General features: G+C 37.3%; 1 protein-coding gene across 18 annotated transcripts in view; it reads right to left on the bottom strand.

The window, feature by feature from the left end:
- The window catches only part of PAM (peptidylglycine alpha-amidating monooxygenase), a 358,633-nt gene that overhangs the window by 46,093 nt on the left and 293,533 nt on the right, over positions 1–19,007 (bottom strand). For all 18 annotated transcript variants that reach the window (XR_002823834.1, XR_002823835.1, XM_023730151.1 and 15 more), the window contains 2 exons: positions 3,065–3,181; positions 211–283 (listed from right to left, as the gene is read on the bottom strand). Coding sequence is in view for 16 of the 18 variants with exons in the window: in XM_023730151.1 (XP_023585919.1) it covers positions 211–283; positions 3,065–3,181 (190 nt within the window). In the remaining 2 variants the exon portion in view is untranslated. The remainder of the gene's footprint in view (positions 1–210; positions 284–3,064; positions 3,182–19,007) is intronic.

Below are 19,007 nucleotides of genomic sequence, written 5' to 3'. Positions count from 1 at the left end.
CAAGGGAGAAAGGAGACTCGATAAATTACACATTAGCTTTTTCTAGCACTGAATTCTATAAGAAAACTTCCAGATGTGGCTGTTTCATTTTCTTGTTATAAACTTACTGAGTCAGAGAAAAAGACTCACACAACTCCAGAAAATTAGAGCATTTTGAAAGCATACCTCTGTTAGCTTCTATTTGAATAACTACCAAATCGGAAAGATTACCTGATGGAGAGCCACATCCGTGACCCAATAATTTCCATCTTTATCTACACTCAAGCCATGTGGTAAATAAAACCTGCAAAATAAAAAAATAATTGTCTTAATTATATATATTTCCCCAAAGCATACACGAGAAGATTCTTTTTCTACATAATCCCTAAAGGCAACATAAATTTATGAATTGATAAATGTGCAGTTCCTTACTATAGGAAAGACCAAAATAAATTATTAAATGAAAACACTTGTTATGATAAGAGACCTGTGACAAACCGTAAGTAGTATTTAATCATATTAAAAATCTGTAAATGAAAGCTACATATAAATTAGTATCAATTTAAAAACAGGTTTTAAGATTATAAATAGCAACATCTTAGACATGTATATAAAGTGTAATTGTCTAGAGAAATAGAAACTGATTTATGTAGGCATTTTGAATAGCTTACATATACTGCAAGACAAGGCAATGCTATACTAATATGAAATATTAAACATTACTCAAAACCTTTAAGAATACCTATTAAAGACAGTAAAACCCAAAAGAAAAACAACTTTTAGCAAAAGTAGACTGTGCTCATCTAAGCAAAGTGAAATGGTAAGCTGGACAATCATTAGAGAAGTTCATCTATTTAACAAATCAATCTGAAAGATCAGAGTAAGAGAATTGTAAGCTAATGTAGACGGGCCCACAGGCTTAACGAACAATATGTTAATGTGATTTTGGTCTAATGACACCTCACAATCGACAAGCTATTTTTGTAGGCTTCTATCCTTAGTATGTAGCCCTGGTGTCGCAGTGGTTAAGAGCTCAGCTGCTAACCAAAAGGTCGGGAGTTTGAATCCACCAGCCGCTCCCTGGAAACCCTATAGGGCAGTTCTACTCTGCCCTATAGGGTCGCTATGAGTTGGAATCGACTCGATGGCAAGGAGTTTGGCTTGGTTTGGTTTGGTTTGGTTTATTGTTAGTATAAGGGAGCCCTGTAGTGCAGTGGTTAAGCACTCGGGTGCTAACTGAAAGGACAGTGGTTTGAACCCACCAGTTGCTCCATGGGAGAAAGATATGGCAGTCTGCTTCTGTAAAGATTTACAGCCTTGGAAACCCTATATGGGGCAGCTCTCTCTGAGTCTAAATCAACTTGACAGCAGTGGGTTTTAGGGGTTAGCCTCAGTATGGTGTCAGCAGAACAGAGTCTGTCATGAGCCAAGACTGTAACAACCTGATCCTGATTCAGTAACTGAACTAGATCCCTGCCTTGGTAACCGAACATGTGGGAATTATGATTTGCTTTCAACGCAGACATCCCACTGATGGTCAAGTTGATTTAGCAGCAGTTGTTCTGCCTTTCTCCTTAATTTCTTTCAGGAATGAGGTTGCTTCTGATTAATGGGTAGAGCACAAAAGAGAGGTTCAAGTGCACTGAGTGGTGGAGCTGGTATTAGTTGGACCCTGGCTCACCATCCTGGAAGCCTATTAAAATAATCAAAACTTCATTATTACCATCTCCATACACAACTAGATTCAAAGTAGATGGCTCCCTGCATTTCAAGGAAGCTGGCCTTCTTTGTGCCTAAGCAGATGGAGTAGGTTATAGTCCCTAAAGCCACCGGGCTAAAATGGTTGAGGACACTCCTTAAGCAGGTGCCTCTTTCTTTCAAGGACCATGAATATCAGCCAACTTTTCTTGGCTGCCAAATGCTATCTAGGAATAAGACCAAATAATGAGCAGCTTTCAAAGACAAATTACATGCGCATGCTAAGGAAAGTTAAAAACAGCATTTGTTTAGTCTTCATTCTGAGATGGGGAGAAGCCTTTTTTCTTAACTGTGATTACTTGATGAGTTTGGTTATACAACTCTTCTAATGGAGACTCTTTTTTTAATCTTCAGATCTAGCTGACCAGCAAATCATTTCATTAGCTGGGTATATCAAGGTCTCTCTCAATCTTGATAACGTATTAGAATAAACTAGGGGGCTTTAAAACTAAACCTGAATCTTTTTTTTTTTTTTAAGCTTCCCAGGTGATTATAATATTCAGAACTACCTATTTAGAAAATAGAGAATGGAGTCCCTTGGTGGTGCAAACGTGATCAGCTGCTAAGCAGGGCTTCAGACTGGTTCAGACCAGTTCAGGAATGTTTAGTAATTGTCGATTTAAATGGACACGTTGCATAGCAACCAAATCTTTTGCCCTGGGATTGTGACCTGAGTAGGAACCAAACAGCACTGCTCGCTCAAAGATGGCAGCCGACTGCACCGCTTTGATTGTGTATTGCTCTCCATAGTCCTGCCAATAATCCAATCTTCTGCATAGATCCCAAATGTTTCAGGAGCCTGATACAGGAGACTGGATTATTGACAGGACTAGGAGAGCAACACAGATTCAGTGTGGCCCCGTCAGCCACCATCTTTGAGCAGGCACCGCTGTTTCCCACTCAGGTCAAAATCCCACGAGTAACAGATTTCGCTGTTACACAATGCATGCGCTGTCCTCATTCACTTGGCAATTACTGAACCTTTCCTAACTGGTTTGAAGCCCTTCTGCTAAAAGGTTCGAGTCCACCCAAGGTGCCTTGGAAGAAAGGCATCATGATCTACTTCAGAAAAATCAGCCACTGAAAACCCTATAGAGTACAGTTCTACTCTGACACACATGTAGTTTCCATGAGTGGGAATCAACTCAATGGCAACTGGTTTATTTAGAAAATGCAAAGATGGGATGACTGAATTAATTCCCTGCTTTCCTGAGCTGGACTTTCCTACCACTGCTGTACAACTTTCTTTCTAAGACAGACCAGTGATACACTTCATACCCAATATATGTAGTAGAAGCTTTAATAATACATAAGTAATATAACTCACAGATTTTTGCCACTGGAATGGAGTACTGCAGCATTATTTGGATCTATGACAAGAATAGTGTCTTCTTCAATTGGTCCAAGTCCTCTTTGCTGGTAAACAAACTTGCTGTCAAAAGAGCTAAACAAAATGCATTAGAATTAAAAACATTGATCAGAAACTCCAGAGAACTTGAGAAATACAGATCACTCATCTGAGATTCTAATTACAGAATCAAAGAAGGGCTCAGCTGTATTTAACTTCATTCTTTGTCCTCCATGTTTCACTATCTTAGACTACATATACACCATTAGCCTACAGAACTGTGCTACTCAGAGTGATCAGTGGAGCATCAGCATCAGCATCACTTGGAAATACAGCCTCAGATCAATCCAATCAGAATCTGCACTTTCACAAGGTCCCCAGGTGATCTGTATGAACATTAGAGTTTGAGAGACACTGGTCCAGAACGCTTAGAGTGACATGTATTTAAAATTTTAATAATTGTTTAAAAAGCTCTTAAAAGTAGTTTAATTCAATCAGTTATCTTCTTCAAATTACAAAAGAAAGCACTATACTTAACTTTCTCTATAATAATAAAAATGGAGTAAATAAATCGCTGAAAGTGCTAGTAAATGTTTATTTCCCATGCAAACATATATTATAAAGATCTAGAACAGAATTTTCAAAATATTTTTAAAATACAGGATTTATATGCTGAAGAAAAATATGCTTATACTTTAACATAGACATAATGCATAATACATATAACAGGTTTTCTGTAAGTACAAGGGGAAAATTACATAATATTACAAAAACTAAAACACATATGATAATTTCTGCTTTTTAACCCAGCACCTTCTTGGTTATTATAAAAATGTGTTGTTTTATACATATACATATACACACACACACATATATTTCTACCTTTATTGTTGGTAATACCTTTCCTTAAATTAACAGTTATCAGAGACACTATTTCCATTCTTATTTGGAAAATTATACATTAATGGGGATAAATGATGAAGATAAACTCTTCTAATCTAAGCTTATATAATATAAAGGTAAATATACATAGCACCAGGACACCAATTTATATTTTCAAAAACAATGAGCTGGATCAGCACATAGTTGAGCCATACATATTTTGGCCAGATGAAGTCAATGGTTAATCAATGAATAATTCTGTAAAATAGAATTTCCTTTACAGTATCAGACAAGATGATGAATAAAAAACTTAATATTTTGTAGTTCAAGTCTATAAGCAAAAGAAGAATCCAAATAACATTAAATATTTATGGAGATATATTTGCAATTGGAAAGGTGACAGACTGCTCAAATCTATCATACACCTATTGATTGACCGGTTGATATATTTATGGAACTTATATAGAGTCCCAGTAGGAGAAGTAGATCTTTAGAATTATATTTTCTTGTCATTAAAAATATATATCAAACAATCATTTGAGCTTCTTGACTGTTACAGTCTTTTGGGTATTTTTTTCCTGAAAGGTAACAGTAAGTCCCTGAAGTAGTTCTTCTTAATGATGCATTCAATTGAACACAAAATATTGATTCAGCTTTGTCAACCTAAAACTTAATACTGCTTACATATGCTATTATGTCCAGTTAAAACCACACAGCAACATCTAGAAAAAATACATACATTTATGAAATAGAAGTAGCATCACAAACAAAACATTTTATGAGATATTCATGGGATCATTACTGAACTGAAATTCAGAATTTTATTAGCTAGAAACATATATAAAAATAGACAAGGTGTTATTAAATCAGAGGAGATTAGTAAAGAGCAAGCATGAAGTCACTCTTTCTTACTATTAGGAAACACCAAAGAGTTTGTCCTATATCTGAAACTCTAATTTCAATAGGAATTTCTTCACCAAGAATGTTATAACTTTTCCTCTAGAAAATAAAGGTATCAGATTCAACCATGATTAATCTTTCATTTTTTCCAACTTGACTATATTTGATAACTTCATGTTGCCAATATAAGACTCCATATGTTGTAGGTTTCACATTCATATTAAGATGATGTCTCCTCACTCATTATCTCTTCTAAGGTTTAAATCCTATATTCCTCATTGTCGGAAGTATTCCAGTGCTTTGTAAAGGCACAATGGCAATCTGAATAATGTGAAGGTATACTTCTCCTATCTACTAGGAGTTAAAAACCTATTTTTCTTCTTTTTAATAGAAAATTTTATTGAGATAATTGTAGATTCAAGTGCAGCTGTAATAAATAATACAGAGAGATCTGTGTACACTTTACTCAGCTTTTCCCAGTGGTAGCATTTTGTAAAACTAGAGTGCAGTATCAGAGCCAGGGTATTGATATTGATACAATCCACAGATCTTATTCAAATTTCCCCTTTCCCTTTTTCATTTCCTAAAATTTTTATTTACTCTTACTGTTGTGGGGGAGAAAGTGGAAAGGAGGTATTCTTCCCCAGGAGCATACTTTGAACCCTTTAACTTAAAGCATTATAGCAACAGCTTATTTCTCCAGACAATCAAATATTTTAAAATGTAAACTGGAGCTTAAATTACTCACTGGCAGCCATGTAAGCTCAAAGTCATGGACCTGAAATATTGGGCTCAGCTTCCAAAAAAACGAGTTGTGTTAAGGAAGAAATATAAATAACCCAGACCCGCAGTCCTTGTGCTAGTCAGGGCAAATGAAAATGTTGTAGTTGATGAGTAGATAAGTGAAAAATATCTTTTGTTAATGGTCCTCGTCTACAATGCCCACAGATGGAGAGAAATGTATCAAGTAATTGATGTTTTTGTCTTGAACACAATTTTTAAGTGCAGGAACATCCATATCCACAATCCAGCAATTTGACATTTCTAGTGGTAGTCAGTACATAATAAAGTTAACTAATTTGAGCACCACCCATTTTTGTTTCATTATCCACTTTTTGGTGTTGTGGTAATAAATTGTGAAACAGCAAATGACAGAGATAAAAGAAAGAAAAATAAATAAAACTAAGTCACAGAGCAAATAAATCAGGTTTTTACAATCAAAACTTTGATCCATAGAAAACATCACATCTCTCAATTTACCAAGATATTCTTCTCAGTATCTTATTACACTGCAACAACTAATAATTAAGTTTTTTTTAGGTTATATTTGATGCCACAAATTTACCCTCATGTCATCAGTATATACAGAGGGAATTTTGTGTGATGTGTAAAACTAGTCATTTTTCCTATGGCATATAGCTTTATGACTATTATTCATATTATTACTACACTTCTATGTCCCTTAAGGATCTCAGTGATAGGCAAATTCTTAAATTTACTGAGTAGAGAATCTGTTCATTTAACCACCACCCCTCAAAACACAGAAACACACACACAAATAAAAAAACAAAAACAGAAATCAAAGGTGAGGAATTCTACTTAGATTAATACCGTTTAAATATTATTAATTTATTCCAGCAAAATAAGTAACAAATTATAACATTTTAGAAATCTTAGGAAGAATATAGCTTTAAATGAATTAACCACAACACAATTGACTGAAATACTTCATTTAAAATCTTTGTTATACCTTTTAACACAAGTCTATATGTTTAAACTGGCAGCATCAAGGGACATCCAGTCACTCAACTGATTGGTTGACAGGTCTAATCCTTTCACTTAGGATAGCTGAAGCTTCATGCAACTAAGAGTTGGCCCCTAGTAGTTACACGGGGAAAGTAACAAAAGAAATTGATTTTTTTCTTAAATGGGAAAATTATATATATTTTTTAACCTGCCAAAATAAGTAGTTTATAAATTGTTTTATAATTCAAGGAAAGGAACCCTTGAACAGTTCACAAATGGATGTCAGATTATAGAGCTCAATACAATGTTGCTATAGCAAACTGCTTATTTAGTGTTCTAAAGCAGTTACCCCACATTATATGCTGCAGAGAGGTCTTTATTTCAACCACATTTAACTTTTTACACGATATAATAATACCCTGCATATTTCACACGGTGCTTGGAGTGCTGATGATTTTTGATTGCTTCTCTGAAAAAGCACTCATCCGAAAAGACAACTGCAGAGGCCTATGGGCCAGAATTCATCAGTTCTTAATTTCAGCAGTTTGAATTCCCCATTAATGATTTTGCACATTAGCAGCTAATCAAATAGTTTAGATAAGGCTGAGAAGAAATGCTTTGCTTCATTCACACACAAAAAAAAGAGCTAGAGTAGGAGAAAATAAACTTCTGTGCCATCAATCAAAATTAAGGGAATACAAAATAAATAATAGCAACTGAAGAAAGAAGTGAAATTTAATGTTGTAATTACATAAATTAAGAAGCTAGAGGAAGAATGATAGGTTTTCAAGTGAGCAAATAAGTATATCATACAAAAGCCAAAGACTTTAAATGGAATATAACAATGTTGTTGTCGTTGTTAGGTGCCATCAAGTGAGTTCCGACTCATAGCGACCCTACGTATAACAGAATGGAACATTGTCTGGTCCTGCACCATACTCACCATTGTTATGTTTGAGCCCACTGTTGTAGCCGCTGTGTCAATCCATCTTGTCAAGGGTCTTCCTCTTTTTTGCTGACCCTCTACCCTTACCAAGGATGATGTCCTTCTCCAGGACTAGTCTCTCCTGATAATAACTTAATACTATATTAAAAACACTTGCTTCTGAACATATGCACATGGCAGACAAGACACCAGCATTATTACATGGTGCCCTGATGGACTCAGAACTAGAGACACCATGAATAGCGATGAAAAAAAAAAAAACGACAAAACTAGGTATCAGGGCATCCAGGCTCTGGACTCTGTTCTGTCAATAAGGCCACTGAGGACAAAGTCACTTGACAAAGTGCTTTTTGTTACTCAACAGTATGAGACTATTATTAAAATCCTTATATTTTAGACATGGGAACTGTGAAGGAGTTTAAGTTTCTTGATGAAGGTCTCAAAGCTAGGAAATGGTAACCAAGATTCAAACTCAGGTCTCCTGTCTTCAAAAAAAACGTGTTTTTCTCTCACAAGTACTGAACTCACTGTACTGGAGAATCTCCTCTTCCAGTTCTCAAACTCAATGAGCATAAGTAGAAGAGACGAAAGAATAGTCACATAACCAAGAATTAGAAAAAGTGGCATAAAACTGGAAGAAAATGGTTCAAGTAAAATGGGAAATTATAATAAGAAATAGAAAAGGGTAGAATATTGAAATATTCTTTTTGTAGAACTCTTCACAATTTTCTCTCAGATATGAAGGTACCAAGAGACCACTTAGCCACTTCAAGTTTTGTTCTCCAGGTCCAATTAAATCCTAAGGTGTGAAAGAAACTGCAGATGTAGAAGCAGAACCCCAAGCAGGTATCTTAACTGAAGCTTTAGAAAACTAGTGAGGCAAAGTTTGAACTGATTTTTTTCTGAAGTTAGGAAGCACGTAGATTTCTGAAATGGCAGACCAGTAATCTTGGCAAATTCCATAAAGCATTTTATGAAGAGATAGTTTGTGAGCTATTTGGGGAGGGGCGTGGTGAAGAAGTTTCCCAGGAGACCATATGAGTTCTCTAAGAAAATCTGCCAAACCATTCAACTATTCAAGTTTTATGAGTAACATCTATGAAGATAGGAAAGGCACACTGATCAAACAGACCTAATATGAGCTGGGAGGGATAGCTCATTCTCTGGTGAACAACTAGGACTAAAATAATAACTATAAATTGGAGCAATGCAAAACCCATAAAGTGAAATGTGATTGGAATAAATTCCTGAATTTAGTATTTTTAAAATACTATGACACTATATACGTATAGGAGCCCTGGTGGTGTAGTGGTTAAGAAATGACTGCTAACCAAAAGGTCAGCAGTTTGAATACACCAGCCGCTCCTTGGAAACCCTATGGGGCAGCTCTTCTCTGTCCTGTGGGGTCGCTATGAATCTGAATCAACTTGATGGCAATGGGTTTGGTTTTCTTTTTTTGAACTAAGTATAAAATTGTGGTAAAAACTTGAACACAATTTTATGAAATATATTTGGAGATCTCAGTAGACTACAAAGTCAACATAAAGCAACAAGGTAAGATGACTGCAAAAATGTAAATAGTTTTTATACTAATGGAGATTTAGAATGCAGATCAAGAGAAGTAATTGCATTGCTCATCAGATAAGCTATGCGGTATGTAGCCACCTCTGGACCAAACTTTTTAAAGGGCTGAGAAACCAGAGTGCTTTCAGATGAAAGTAACCAAATCAGCCTGATGAACAGTTGAAGGACTGGAGGATATTTAGTCTGGAAAAGATAATATTTTCTTCAAATATGTAAATAATTGACATGGAAAAATGGGAGTAAATTCATCCTGCATTATTCTGTCACAAGGGTAGAGTGATAGGACTCAGATGTAGCTCTAACGTAATGAAGAACTTTATAAAATCTTGATTAGTCCCACAGTTGGATGGGTGTCTTATATCTGGGAAATTTCTTGGCTTTGAAAAAGTTCAGGCATTGGACATCTCTGGAAGATGTTGCAGAAGACATGTCTGTCTTAGGTGGAAGATTGGAAATGAGCTCTCTGGAGGACATTTGCTCTACTTCCTCATTTTTTGTCAATGGAAGCTCAACATTTCTTTAGTGGACCCAACATTGTGAGTCCCACTCTCAATCCATTTACTTCAGATGATGTTGACTCTACTGTCACATTTCAGGAGTGGAACAAAAGACTCAGGCTAATTCAAAGAGTGGATTTCATTACTCTACCGACAATGATAGATTCAGTGAGAGGCAACCCATCATCAATTTGGACTAGTGTTGTGATAATGTGATTCTGAAGCTGCAGGGGCAGGAGGTGTATGTGGGGGGAGGAGCATCTTCAATCAGAATCTGTGAATGGAGCCAACCAGGATAAAATGGGTTGAAAAATGGATATTGATGATACTGTTTGGACTACCATATCCCTTGATGCTTACATCATTTAAACAAACTAATAAATTCCCTCTTTTCCTAAGCTACTTTATGTTGGGTTTTCCCCTTACTGGTAATAGAAAGAATCCAAAGTGATACAACTTCCCAAATCCCTTCCAATTCCATGTGAGGAAATGATAAACAATTTAAAGGAAACAACTTCTAACCCTAAAAACTAGGGGCCAGAACCATAGTTTAGTTAAGTGGGTGTGTGATTGAGTCCTGCATGGTAGCACCCCAACCAAAGCTGTGATAAATGAAAGAAAGGCCAAGATGCAAGCCTTTGATAGTGATGGTTATTTTAAGACAGAAACCCAGGAACAGCTGTTACTGAAGTGAGAGCTACCCAGCTCTTGCTGGGAGGCGTTTAAACTTTAAAGAGCTCAAGCTGCCATGTCACCCTAACACCAGGGCAAACAAGAGGGTCTTTAAAATTTCATTACACCCTGCTGGTGGTATTAGGCATTTCCGTCTCAGCTAGAAGATGCTTCTTAATGTAGCCATATGAAGACGGTGGAAGAAAGGGAGGAAAATGGAAATCAAATTGAGAAAAGGAGTGACAACATCTTTCAGGTGGTTAAATGGTTGTTTATTATTATTAATTTGGTTGCCATGCTTATTTAGCATGGTTAAATAGAAGAGTAAGGGCTGATCAGAGCTGTCAGGTAGAAATGAAGAGTAACAGTATTTATAAAGAGAGTTGATGCCATGATATCAAATGAGCTTTGGATACTAAGTATTAATTAGAGATTATTATTAACTCCAAGCATTTTTTTGATATTTAAAGATCACTTCCTAAATACTGTGGGATACAGAGTGCTCAGATTTAATTTAGAACAAGCCCTGGCCTTTTGGAGATGTACTTTTGTGAAGCTGAGAAATACATGAATGGGAAAGATTCCAAGGAAAATTAATACAAGGCTTCTCACTATTCTATCTGAACAGTAGTAGCAGCAAGAATACAATTTCCACCCAATCTCTCTAATTTCCATTGTCTCTCAGCAGCACACTGTACATTTCACAGGAAAGTGCTGTCTTGTTCTTTGTACAATCCTTGGATTTTTAATGAAGAAGAAAATCTATGCACTTTGCTTATCTTACACTATGCGACTTATATATGTAGGAAGCGTGGTCATGCATGACAGTTCAAAGAACAGAGCCCACAAATCTGAATCTATTTTTCAAAAAGAATAACCAACACAGTAATCCACTTCTAATTCTCTTCATGAATAATAAAGCAGAGAGGGGCTGAAAGCAGAGATCTGAGTGCCAGAAGAGAATTTCCTCACAACCACAGATTGCAAAGGCTGCTGGAGGCCAACAGGTAATAGCAGAAAGGCAGAAGGAAAGAGAGATGACAAATATTCTTACATCTGAAAGATAAAGATGAAGGAGAAAGAACAGAGATTTAAAGAGTAAAATTGGCACATCTGCTTTTGAAGAAGTCTTGCATTTTTAACATTTCTTTGTTGATGCCATTTATCAGGGCAAACACACCAGGGCTTTGACAATGAATCTGTATTCTACTTATACGTGATACTGGTTATCTGGATGAAAGCTAGATGCCAGGAAAAAAGTAATTCTTCAGCAGGGACTGCCATATAAGCCACAGAAAATGTTCCTATGTGGCTCTTCTTTCATAGTCCTGTGTCTCCTACCCCAACCTGGCCTTTACTGATTCCTTTTTCTATTAAACTCTTCGAGCCTTTGCTGTTTACTTGGAATAAACACCACATTAAAATGGAAAATTGGACTTTGTCCAATTTAGCTTTAGCCAGCGGAAACAGTATCAATGGGAGAAAATGATGCTGTAATTGTCTCATCTGGTAAAATGTGGCTAGAAGTCTATGCAGAAAATGTAGAAATATTCATTAAAATTAAGAATATGCTACAATGAATAGTAATAGTTTGCCTTTACAAGCACTTGTTAAAATACCATTAGATGTTCAATAATGACTAAGATGATGTAACAGAGATGTATGAATAGAAATGCTGAATTCGATTGTTTGCTCTGAACTCTGAAGTGATCTAAGACACCATTTTCAAGGGTGACAAATGCAAGGGACAATTAAACAGTAACAAAGCTACTGATCTATTTTGAAATGTTAAGTCCCTTCATCAACTGCACAATGAAAACTACATACATATATATGTGTGTGACAGAGTGGATTTAGCATAAAATTAATCAATATCTCTGAAGATGGAGGAAAAAACAATTGAGCTATATATGTAGTCCTTTGTTTTTCCAAATGAGACCCTATAGTTGTACACTTGAAAGGAGATTCATTAAACTTAATTGACAAGATATTTTAAATTTTACCTTCATATGTTAATTTGTAGTAAAACAAGTGAATAAACAGATATTCATAACTCAGGAGAATTAAAATAATGTGTTAAATTTCAGAGTTAAAATAACATGCTAAACTTTGGAGCAAGCTTTTAAAAATACTATCATGTGTACCATCTCACCCTGACAATGCTGACACTAATCCATAACAGACACAATAACAAATATTGGAGAGGATATAGGGAGATTGGAACTCTTATCCACTGCTAGTAGGGATATAAAATGGTACAACCACTATGGAAAATGTTATGGTGCTTCCTTAAAAAGCTAGAAATACCATATGACCCAGCAATCCCACTCCTAGGAATATACCCTAGAGAAATAAGCACTGTCACATGAATAGACATATGCACACCCACGTTCACTGAAGCACTATTCACAGTAGCAAAAAGATGGAAACAACCTAAATGCTCATCAACAGACAAACGGATAAACAAATTATGGTACGGACTCACAATGGGTTACTATGCAACGATAAAGAACAATGACGAATATGCAAAACATCTCACAAAATGGATGAATCTGGAGGGCATTATGCTGAATGAAATAAGTTAGTCACAAAAGGACAAATATTGTATGAGACCACTGATACAAGAATTCAAGAAAAGGTTTACGCACAGAAAAAAGCATTGTTTGATGGTCACGAGGGTAGGGAGAGAGAAGGAGGGGAAATCACTAACTAGACAGTAGACAAGTGTCAACTTCAGTGAAGGGAAGGACAACACAATATAGGGGAAGTCAGCACAATTGGACCAAAGCAAAAGCATATAAGTTTCCTAGACACATCCAAACACTTTGAGAGACCCAGTAGCCGGGGCTGGGGCCTGGGGACCATAGTCTCGGGGAACGTCTAGGTCAATTGGCATAACAAAGTTTATAAATAAAATGTTTTACAACCCACTTTGGTGAGTAGCATCTGGAATCTTAAAAGCCTGTGAGCGGCCATCTAAGATACATCTACTGGTCCCATCCCGCCTGCAGCAAAGGAGAATGAAGAAAACCGAAGACGCAGGAAAATACTAGCCCAAAAGATAAAGGACCACATGAACCAGAGGCTCCACCAGCCTGAGACCAGAAGTACTAGATGGTGCCCAGCTATCACCACCAACCGCCCTGACAGGGATCACAATGGAGAGTCCCAGACAGAGCAGGAGAAAATGTAGAACAGAGTTCAAATCCACATAAAAAGACCAGACTTACTGGTCTGACAGAGACTGGAAGAACCCCCAAAACTATGGCCCCTGGACGCTCTGCTAACCAAGAAGTGAAACCACTCCCGAAGCCCACTTTTCAGACAAAGATTAGACAGACCTGTAAAACAAAAAATAACACATGTGAGGAATGTGCTTCTTAGTTCAATCAAATATATGAGACCAAATGGGCAGCTGTCCAAAAGCAGGATGAGAATGCAGGAAGGGACAGGAACTGGACGAATGGACACAGGGAACTCAAGGTGGAAAGGGGGAGCATGCTGTCACATTGTGGGGATTGCAACCAATATCACACAACAATATGTGTATAAATTTTTGAATGATAAATTAACTTGAGCTGTAAACTTTCACCTAAAGCACAATAAAAAAAAAATAAAAAGAAATATATTACCATCTATTAAAAACAAACAAACAAAAAACACTATCATGTGAATTCTAAAATGTGCTTATAATCCTGTAAGGAGCAGTATCACAAAGTGGATAAGTGAGATGGAAATATACTGAAATCTGGCTTTGCTACTTGCTTACTGTGAGACTTTGGGCAAAATACTTCTCTCGGTTTCTTCATCTGTAAAATGTTAATGCGGATGATAGTAACAGTGCCTAACTGTTGTGAGGTAATTTATGTACACATTAGAACAGTGAGAGGCCTACAGAAAACAATAAATGTTCGAAATTTTTACTAAAAATCTCTGTAAGAAGGTAGTGGAATACAGAATGAAAAATTGGAAAAGGAAAACCAGAAGAAAAAGCAAGGATATTAGACAGTTGCTTGGCTCCTAACCCAAAGGCTGGCAGTTTGAGTTCACCCAGAGACAACTTGGAAGAAAGGCCTGGCAATCTACTTCTGAAAAATTAGCCATTGAAAACCCTATGGTGGGGTGGAGCCAACATGGTACCCTAGACAAACACACCATGCCATCCCTCCGCAGCAAAGACCTGAAAAACTAAGTAAACCAGATACAAACATCAATCCCGGAACAGTAAGCATCAAATGAAGGTATAAAGAACTAGATCAAACACCAAATAGAAGAAACTTATGGAAAACAGAACTAGGAGAGATGAGCAGCAGAGGGCCCCTGCCAACTAATGCAGCACAGTATCACCATCTTAGAAAACAATAGTATGGGAAGGCAACTTCATGGAGCTCTCAACGGGAGACAGAGTACCTGCTAACTAGAGAAACATGCTTTCTCACCCCTTACCCTTCTGTTGAGTAGTAGCAAAAATCCCTTTAGCCACTACCACCAGGGTCCACAATATAAGCCGTGCCTTAACTGTGCCACCATTTTTCTTTTTCTTTTTCTTCCATTCTCCCTCCCAGCTAGCCCCGTATGCCACTTCCCCCACCTCCCATGAAAACCTTGCTGTGCCACAGTGGCTAGACAGCCACCGGCCCACCACCACCCCAGGTCCACCCCACCTCAACATGCTGGCTCCCGCCACATCATCATTTTTTTCCTTATTTTTTTTTCCTTTCTCTTCTGTCTTTTCTTTCTCCCTCCCACCTAGCCCTTTGCATCACTTCCCCTCCCTTCCCACCAGCCCCCAGCTCCACCCTGCCGCACCATACTGTCTTTTCAATTTTTTTCTTTCTTCTTGTTTTTTCTCCCTCCCACCTAGCCCTGTAAACCACCTCCCCCCCTTCCCGCCAGCCCCCACCACACTACTGCAGCTAGAAAGCCACCAGCGCACAGGCCTGTCTCTGCCTTGGGTCCACCCTGCCCCTATTCACCAGCCCCCATCATGCCACCATTTTTTTCCTTTTTTCTCTTTTATCCTTTCTCCCTTTTCTAGGTAGCTCCATACACTACCTCCTCCCCCTTCCCACAAACGCCCACTGGGCCACCACAGACAGACTGCCACTGGTACACTGACCCACTGTTGCCCAGGGTTCGCCCCGCCCCCACCCACCAGCCCCCACCGCGCAGCCGTATGTTTTTTTTTCTTTTTCTTTCTTTCTCCTTCCCACCAAGCCCCATAAAATACTTCCGTCCCTTTCCTACCGGACCCAGTTCTACCCGCCCCCACCACTGGCAACCACCATGCCAGCCCCTTTTTCTTTCCCTTTTCTTATCTTCTTCCCTCCCTCTTAGCCCTGTATGCCACCTCTCCCCCCATGCAGCTGGCCTCCACTGAGCTGCCACAACTAGAGCAACCCCAGCGCTCAGGCTTACAGCTGTACCAGGCCTGCACTGCCCCTCTCCTCCTACCACTCAACCAGCTGATAAATGGTGAGAGGTGAGCCTGTACCACTCCTTGTCCAATACCCCTGCACATCTGGCAAGGGACTGTGAACTCTCCCACACTGCTGGACCAACATTATGAGCCAGACAGCACTCAACCAACCCACCCTCAGCCATCTCACCAAACCTGTGTAGGCTCATCTTACCTGCTGCTGCCCTCCTCACCTGGACAAGGGGTGTGAGCTAGCATACCCACAGATTAACAAGCAGTAAAGCACGGTAGCCTGCCCACCCTGACACATCAAAACAAAACAAAAAAAGCAGGGCAAAAAAACCCAAAATGAAATACAACCAATAAAAAAAGAAAATAATGCCTTAATGTCTCAGAGATAGTAGACAATATCACAACACATTAAAAAGCAGGACTAGATGGCTGCAGCAAGGGGCCAAAATAATGAATTAGATAACCTTCCAGTAGAAGAAAAGGCAGTTGAATTACCTAATATGGAATTCAAAACACTAATGGGGCTCTCCAAGAGATTAGGAAAGAGATCAAGGAAAACATACACAAAAACAAGGAAAAAATACAGAAAATCATGAAAAACACAAACAAAACCAATGAGAACACAGCCCAAATCAAGGAAAACACAAAGCAATAGAAGAATTCAGGAAAATAATACAAGAACAAACCATAAAAATAAATAATTAAAAATTACACGAAAACAGCAACTAGAAATCCAAAAGATAAACAATAAAATTTCAGAAATGGACTACTCAATAGAAGGTTGTAGGAGCAAATCTGAAACAATGGAAGACAGACTCAGCGAGATTGAAGACAAATCCATGGATGCCACTTTGAGGAAAAATCAAAGAAAACAATGAAGAAAAAATGAAGAGAACCTAAGAATTATGTGGGAGAAAATCAAGAGCAAAAATACACATGTGATCAGAGTTCTAGAACAGTGGGGAAAACATGGAAAATGCGGAGAAGATTGTTGATGATTTGCTGGCAGAAAACTTACCAGATATTGTAAAAGATGAAAAGCTGACCATCCAAGAAGCTCAATGAACCCCAAACAGCACAGATTCCAAAAGAAAGTCACCAACACATATATCATAGTCACACTTACCAAAACCAAAGACAAAGAAAGAATCCTGAGAACACCTCTAGAAAAATGAAAAGTCACATACAAAGGAGAAACAATAAGACTAACCTCCGCTTACTAGGCAGAAACTATGCATGCAAAAAGGCAATGGGATGACATATATAAAATCTTGAAAGAAAAAAACTACAAACAAAGAATAACACAGTCTGAAAAACTTTCTCTCAATTATGGTGGTGAAACTAGAGTATTTTCAGATAAACAGAAATTAAGGGAATTCATAAAAACCAAATCAAACTTACAAGAAATATGAAAGGAGTCATTCGGTTAGAGAAACAACATCGGACAACAATCTGATTCTAGGATACAGGACAGCATCAGCCAGATAGCAACACAGGTAAAGAACTTTCAATAATAAAACAAAGCTAAAAGAATTAAAATAGGGAGACAATATGTCAATCTGTAAATGATGACAACGTCAAAACAATAAAAGGGAATAAAGAGCGTAGGCATAGCACTTTCAAATGGAGAGGAAGTCAAAGCAATATCAAGTAATAAAACACCGATTCAAACTTAGGAAGATAAAGGTAAATACCAAGGTAACTGAAAGAAGGCTAACAAACCTATTCATCGAATTTTTAAAAAGGACAAAAGCATAAACAGTAAACACAAAACTGATAAGAAAGAAAAAAAGAAAAGAAAATCCAGAAACAAAGGAACTCAGCACAGGAAAGTAAGAGGAACAAAGAAAATGTCAGCACCGTGAAAGAAAACCACAACAATATGACAGCAATAAACTCATACCTATCAATAATCCCACTGAATGTAAATGGTTTAAATGCATCCATAAAGAGATAGCGAGTGGCAAAATGGGTAAAAACAAGACTCATCAATATTTTGTCTACGAGAGGCACATTTTATATACAAAGACATAAATATATTAAAAATCAAAGGATGGAAAAAATATATCCAACAAACAGAAACCAAAAAAGAGCAGGAGTGGCAATACTAATCTCAGATAAAATAGACTTTAACACAAAATCCACCATAAAAGACAAAGAAGAATATTACATAGCGGTTAAAGGGACAATCCACCAAGAAGACATAACCCTAATAAATATCTACACACCCAACAACAGGGCTCCAAAATATACAAAACAAACTCTAATAGCATTGACAAGAGAAACAGACGGTTCCACAGTAAGAGTAGGAGACTTCAACACACCACTCTTGATAAAGCACAGAATATCTAGAAAAAAATAAAGATACAGAAGATCTAAAGACACAATCAACCAACTTTACCTCACAGGTATTTATAGAACACTTCACCCAACAGCAGAATAGTATACATTCTTTTCCAATGTACATAGAACATTCTCCAGAATAGCGCATATTTTAGGCCACAAAGCAACCTTCAATAAAATCCAGAAGTCAAATGATACAGAGCATTCTCTCTGATCATAATGCCATAAAAGTAGAAATCAATAACAGGAAGAACAAGGAAAAATAATCAAATACATGGAAATTGAATAAAACCTTGCTTAAAAACAACTGGGTAACAGAAGAAATCAATGAGGAAATCAAAAAATTCCCAGAATCAAATGAGAATGAAAACACATCATACCAAAACCTTTGGGACACAGCAGAGGCAGTGTTCAGAGGTCGATTTATAGCAGTACATGCACACATATAAAAAGAAGAATGGTCCAAAATTGAAACATCAGCCCTACAACTTGAACAAATGGAAAAAGAAAAGCAAAGAAGTCCATCAGCACTGAAGAAAGGAAATAATAAAGTGCAGAAATAAATGAAATAGAGAACAGAAAAACAACAGAAAGCATCAACAAGACCAAAGGTCGGTTCTTTGAAAAGATCAACAAAATTGACAAACCACTGACCAAACTGACAAAAGAAAAACAGAATAGGAAGCAAATAACCCAAATAAGAAATGAGATAGGGGACATTCAACCGACCCAACTGAAATAAAAAAGATCACAGCAGAATACTTGAAAAAACTGTACTCCAACAAATTTGAGAACCTAGAGGAAATGGACAAATTTCTAGAAACACACTACCTACCTGAATTAACACAAACTGAGATAGAAAACTGAACCGACCTATCAGAAGAGAAGAGATTGAAGAGGTTAAAAAAAAAAAAAAAAAAA

Source organism: Trichechus manatus, unplaced genomic scaffold (genome assembly GCF_000243295.1).
Source record: "Trichechus manatus latirostris isolate Lorelei unplaced genomic scaffold, TriManLat1.0 scaffold00032, whole genome shotgun sequence".
In the NCBI taxonomy this organism is placed as follows: Eukaryota; Metazoa; Chordata; class Mammalia; order Sirenia; family Trichechidae; genus Trichechus; species Trichechus manatus.
Note: the sequence above shows the minus strand (reverse complement) of the source record. Positions and strands in the feature narration are given on the sequence as shown.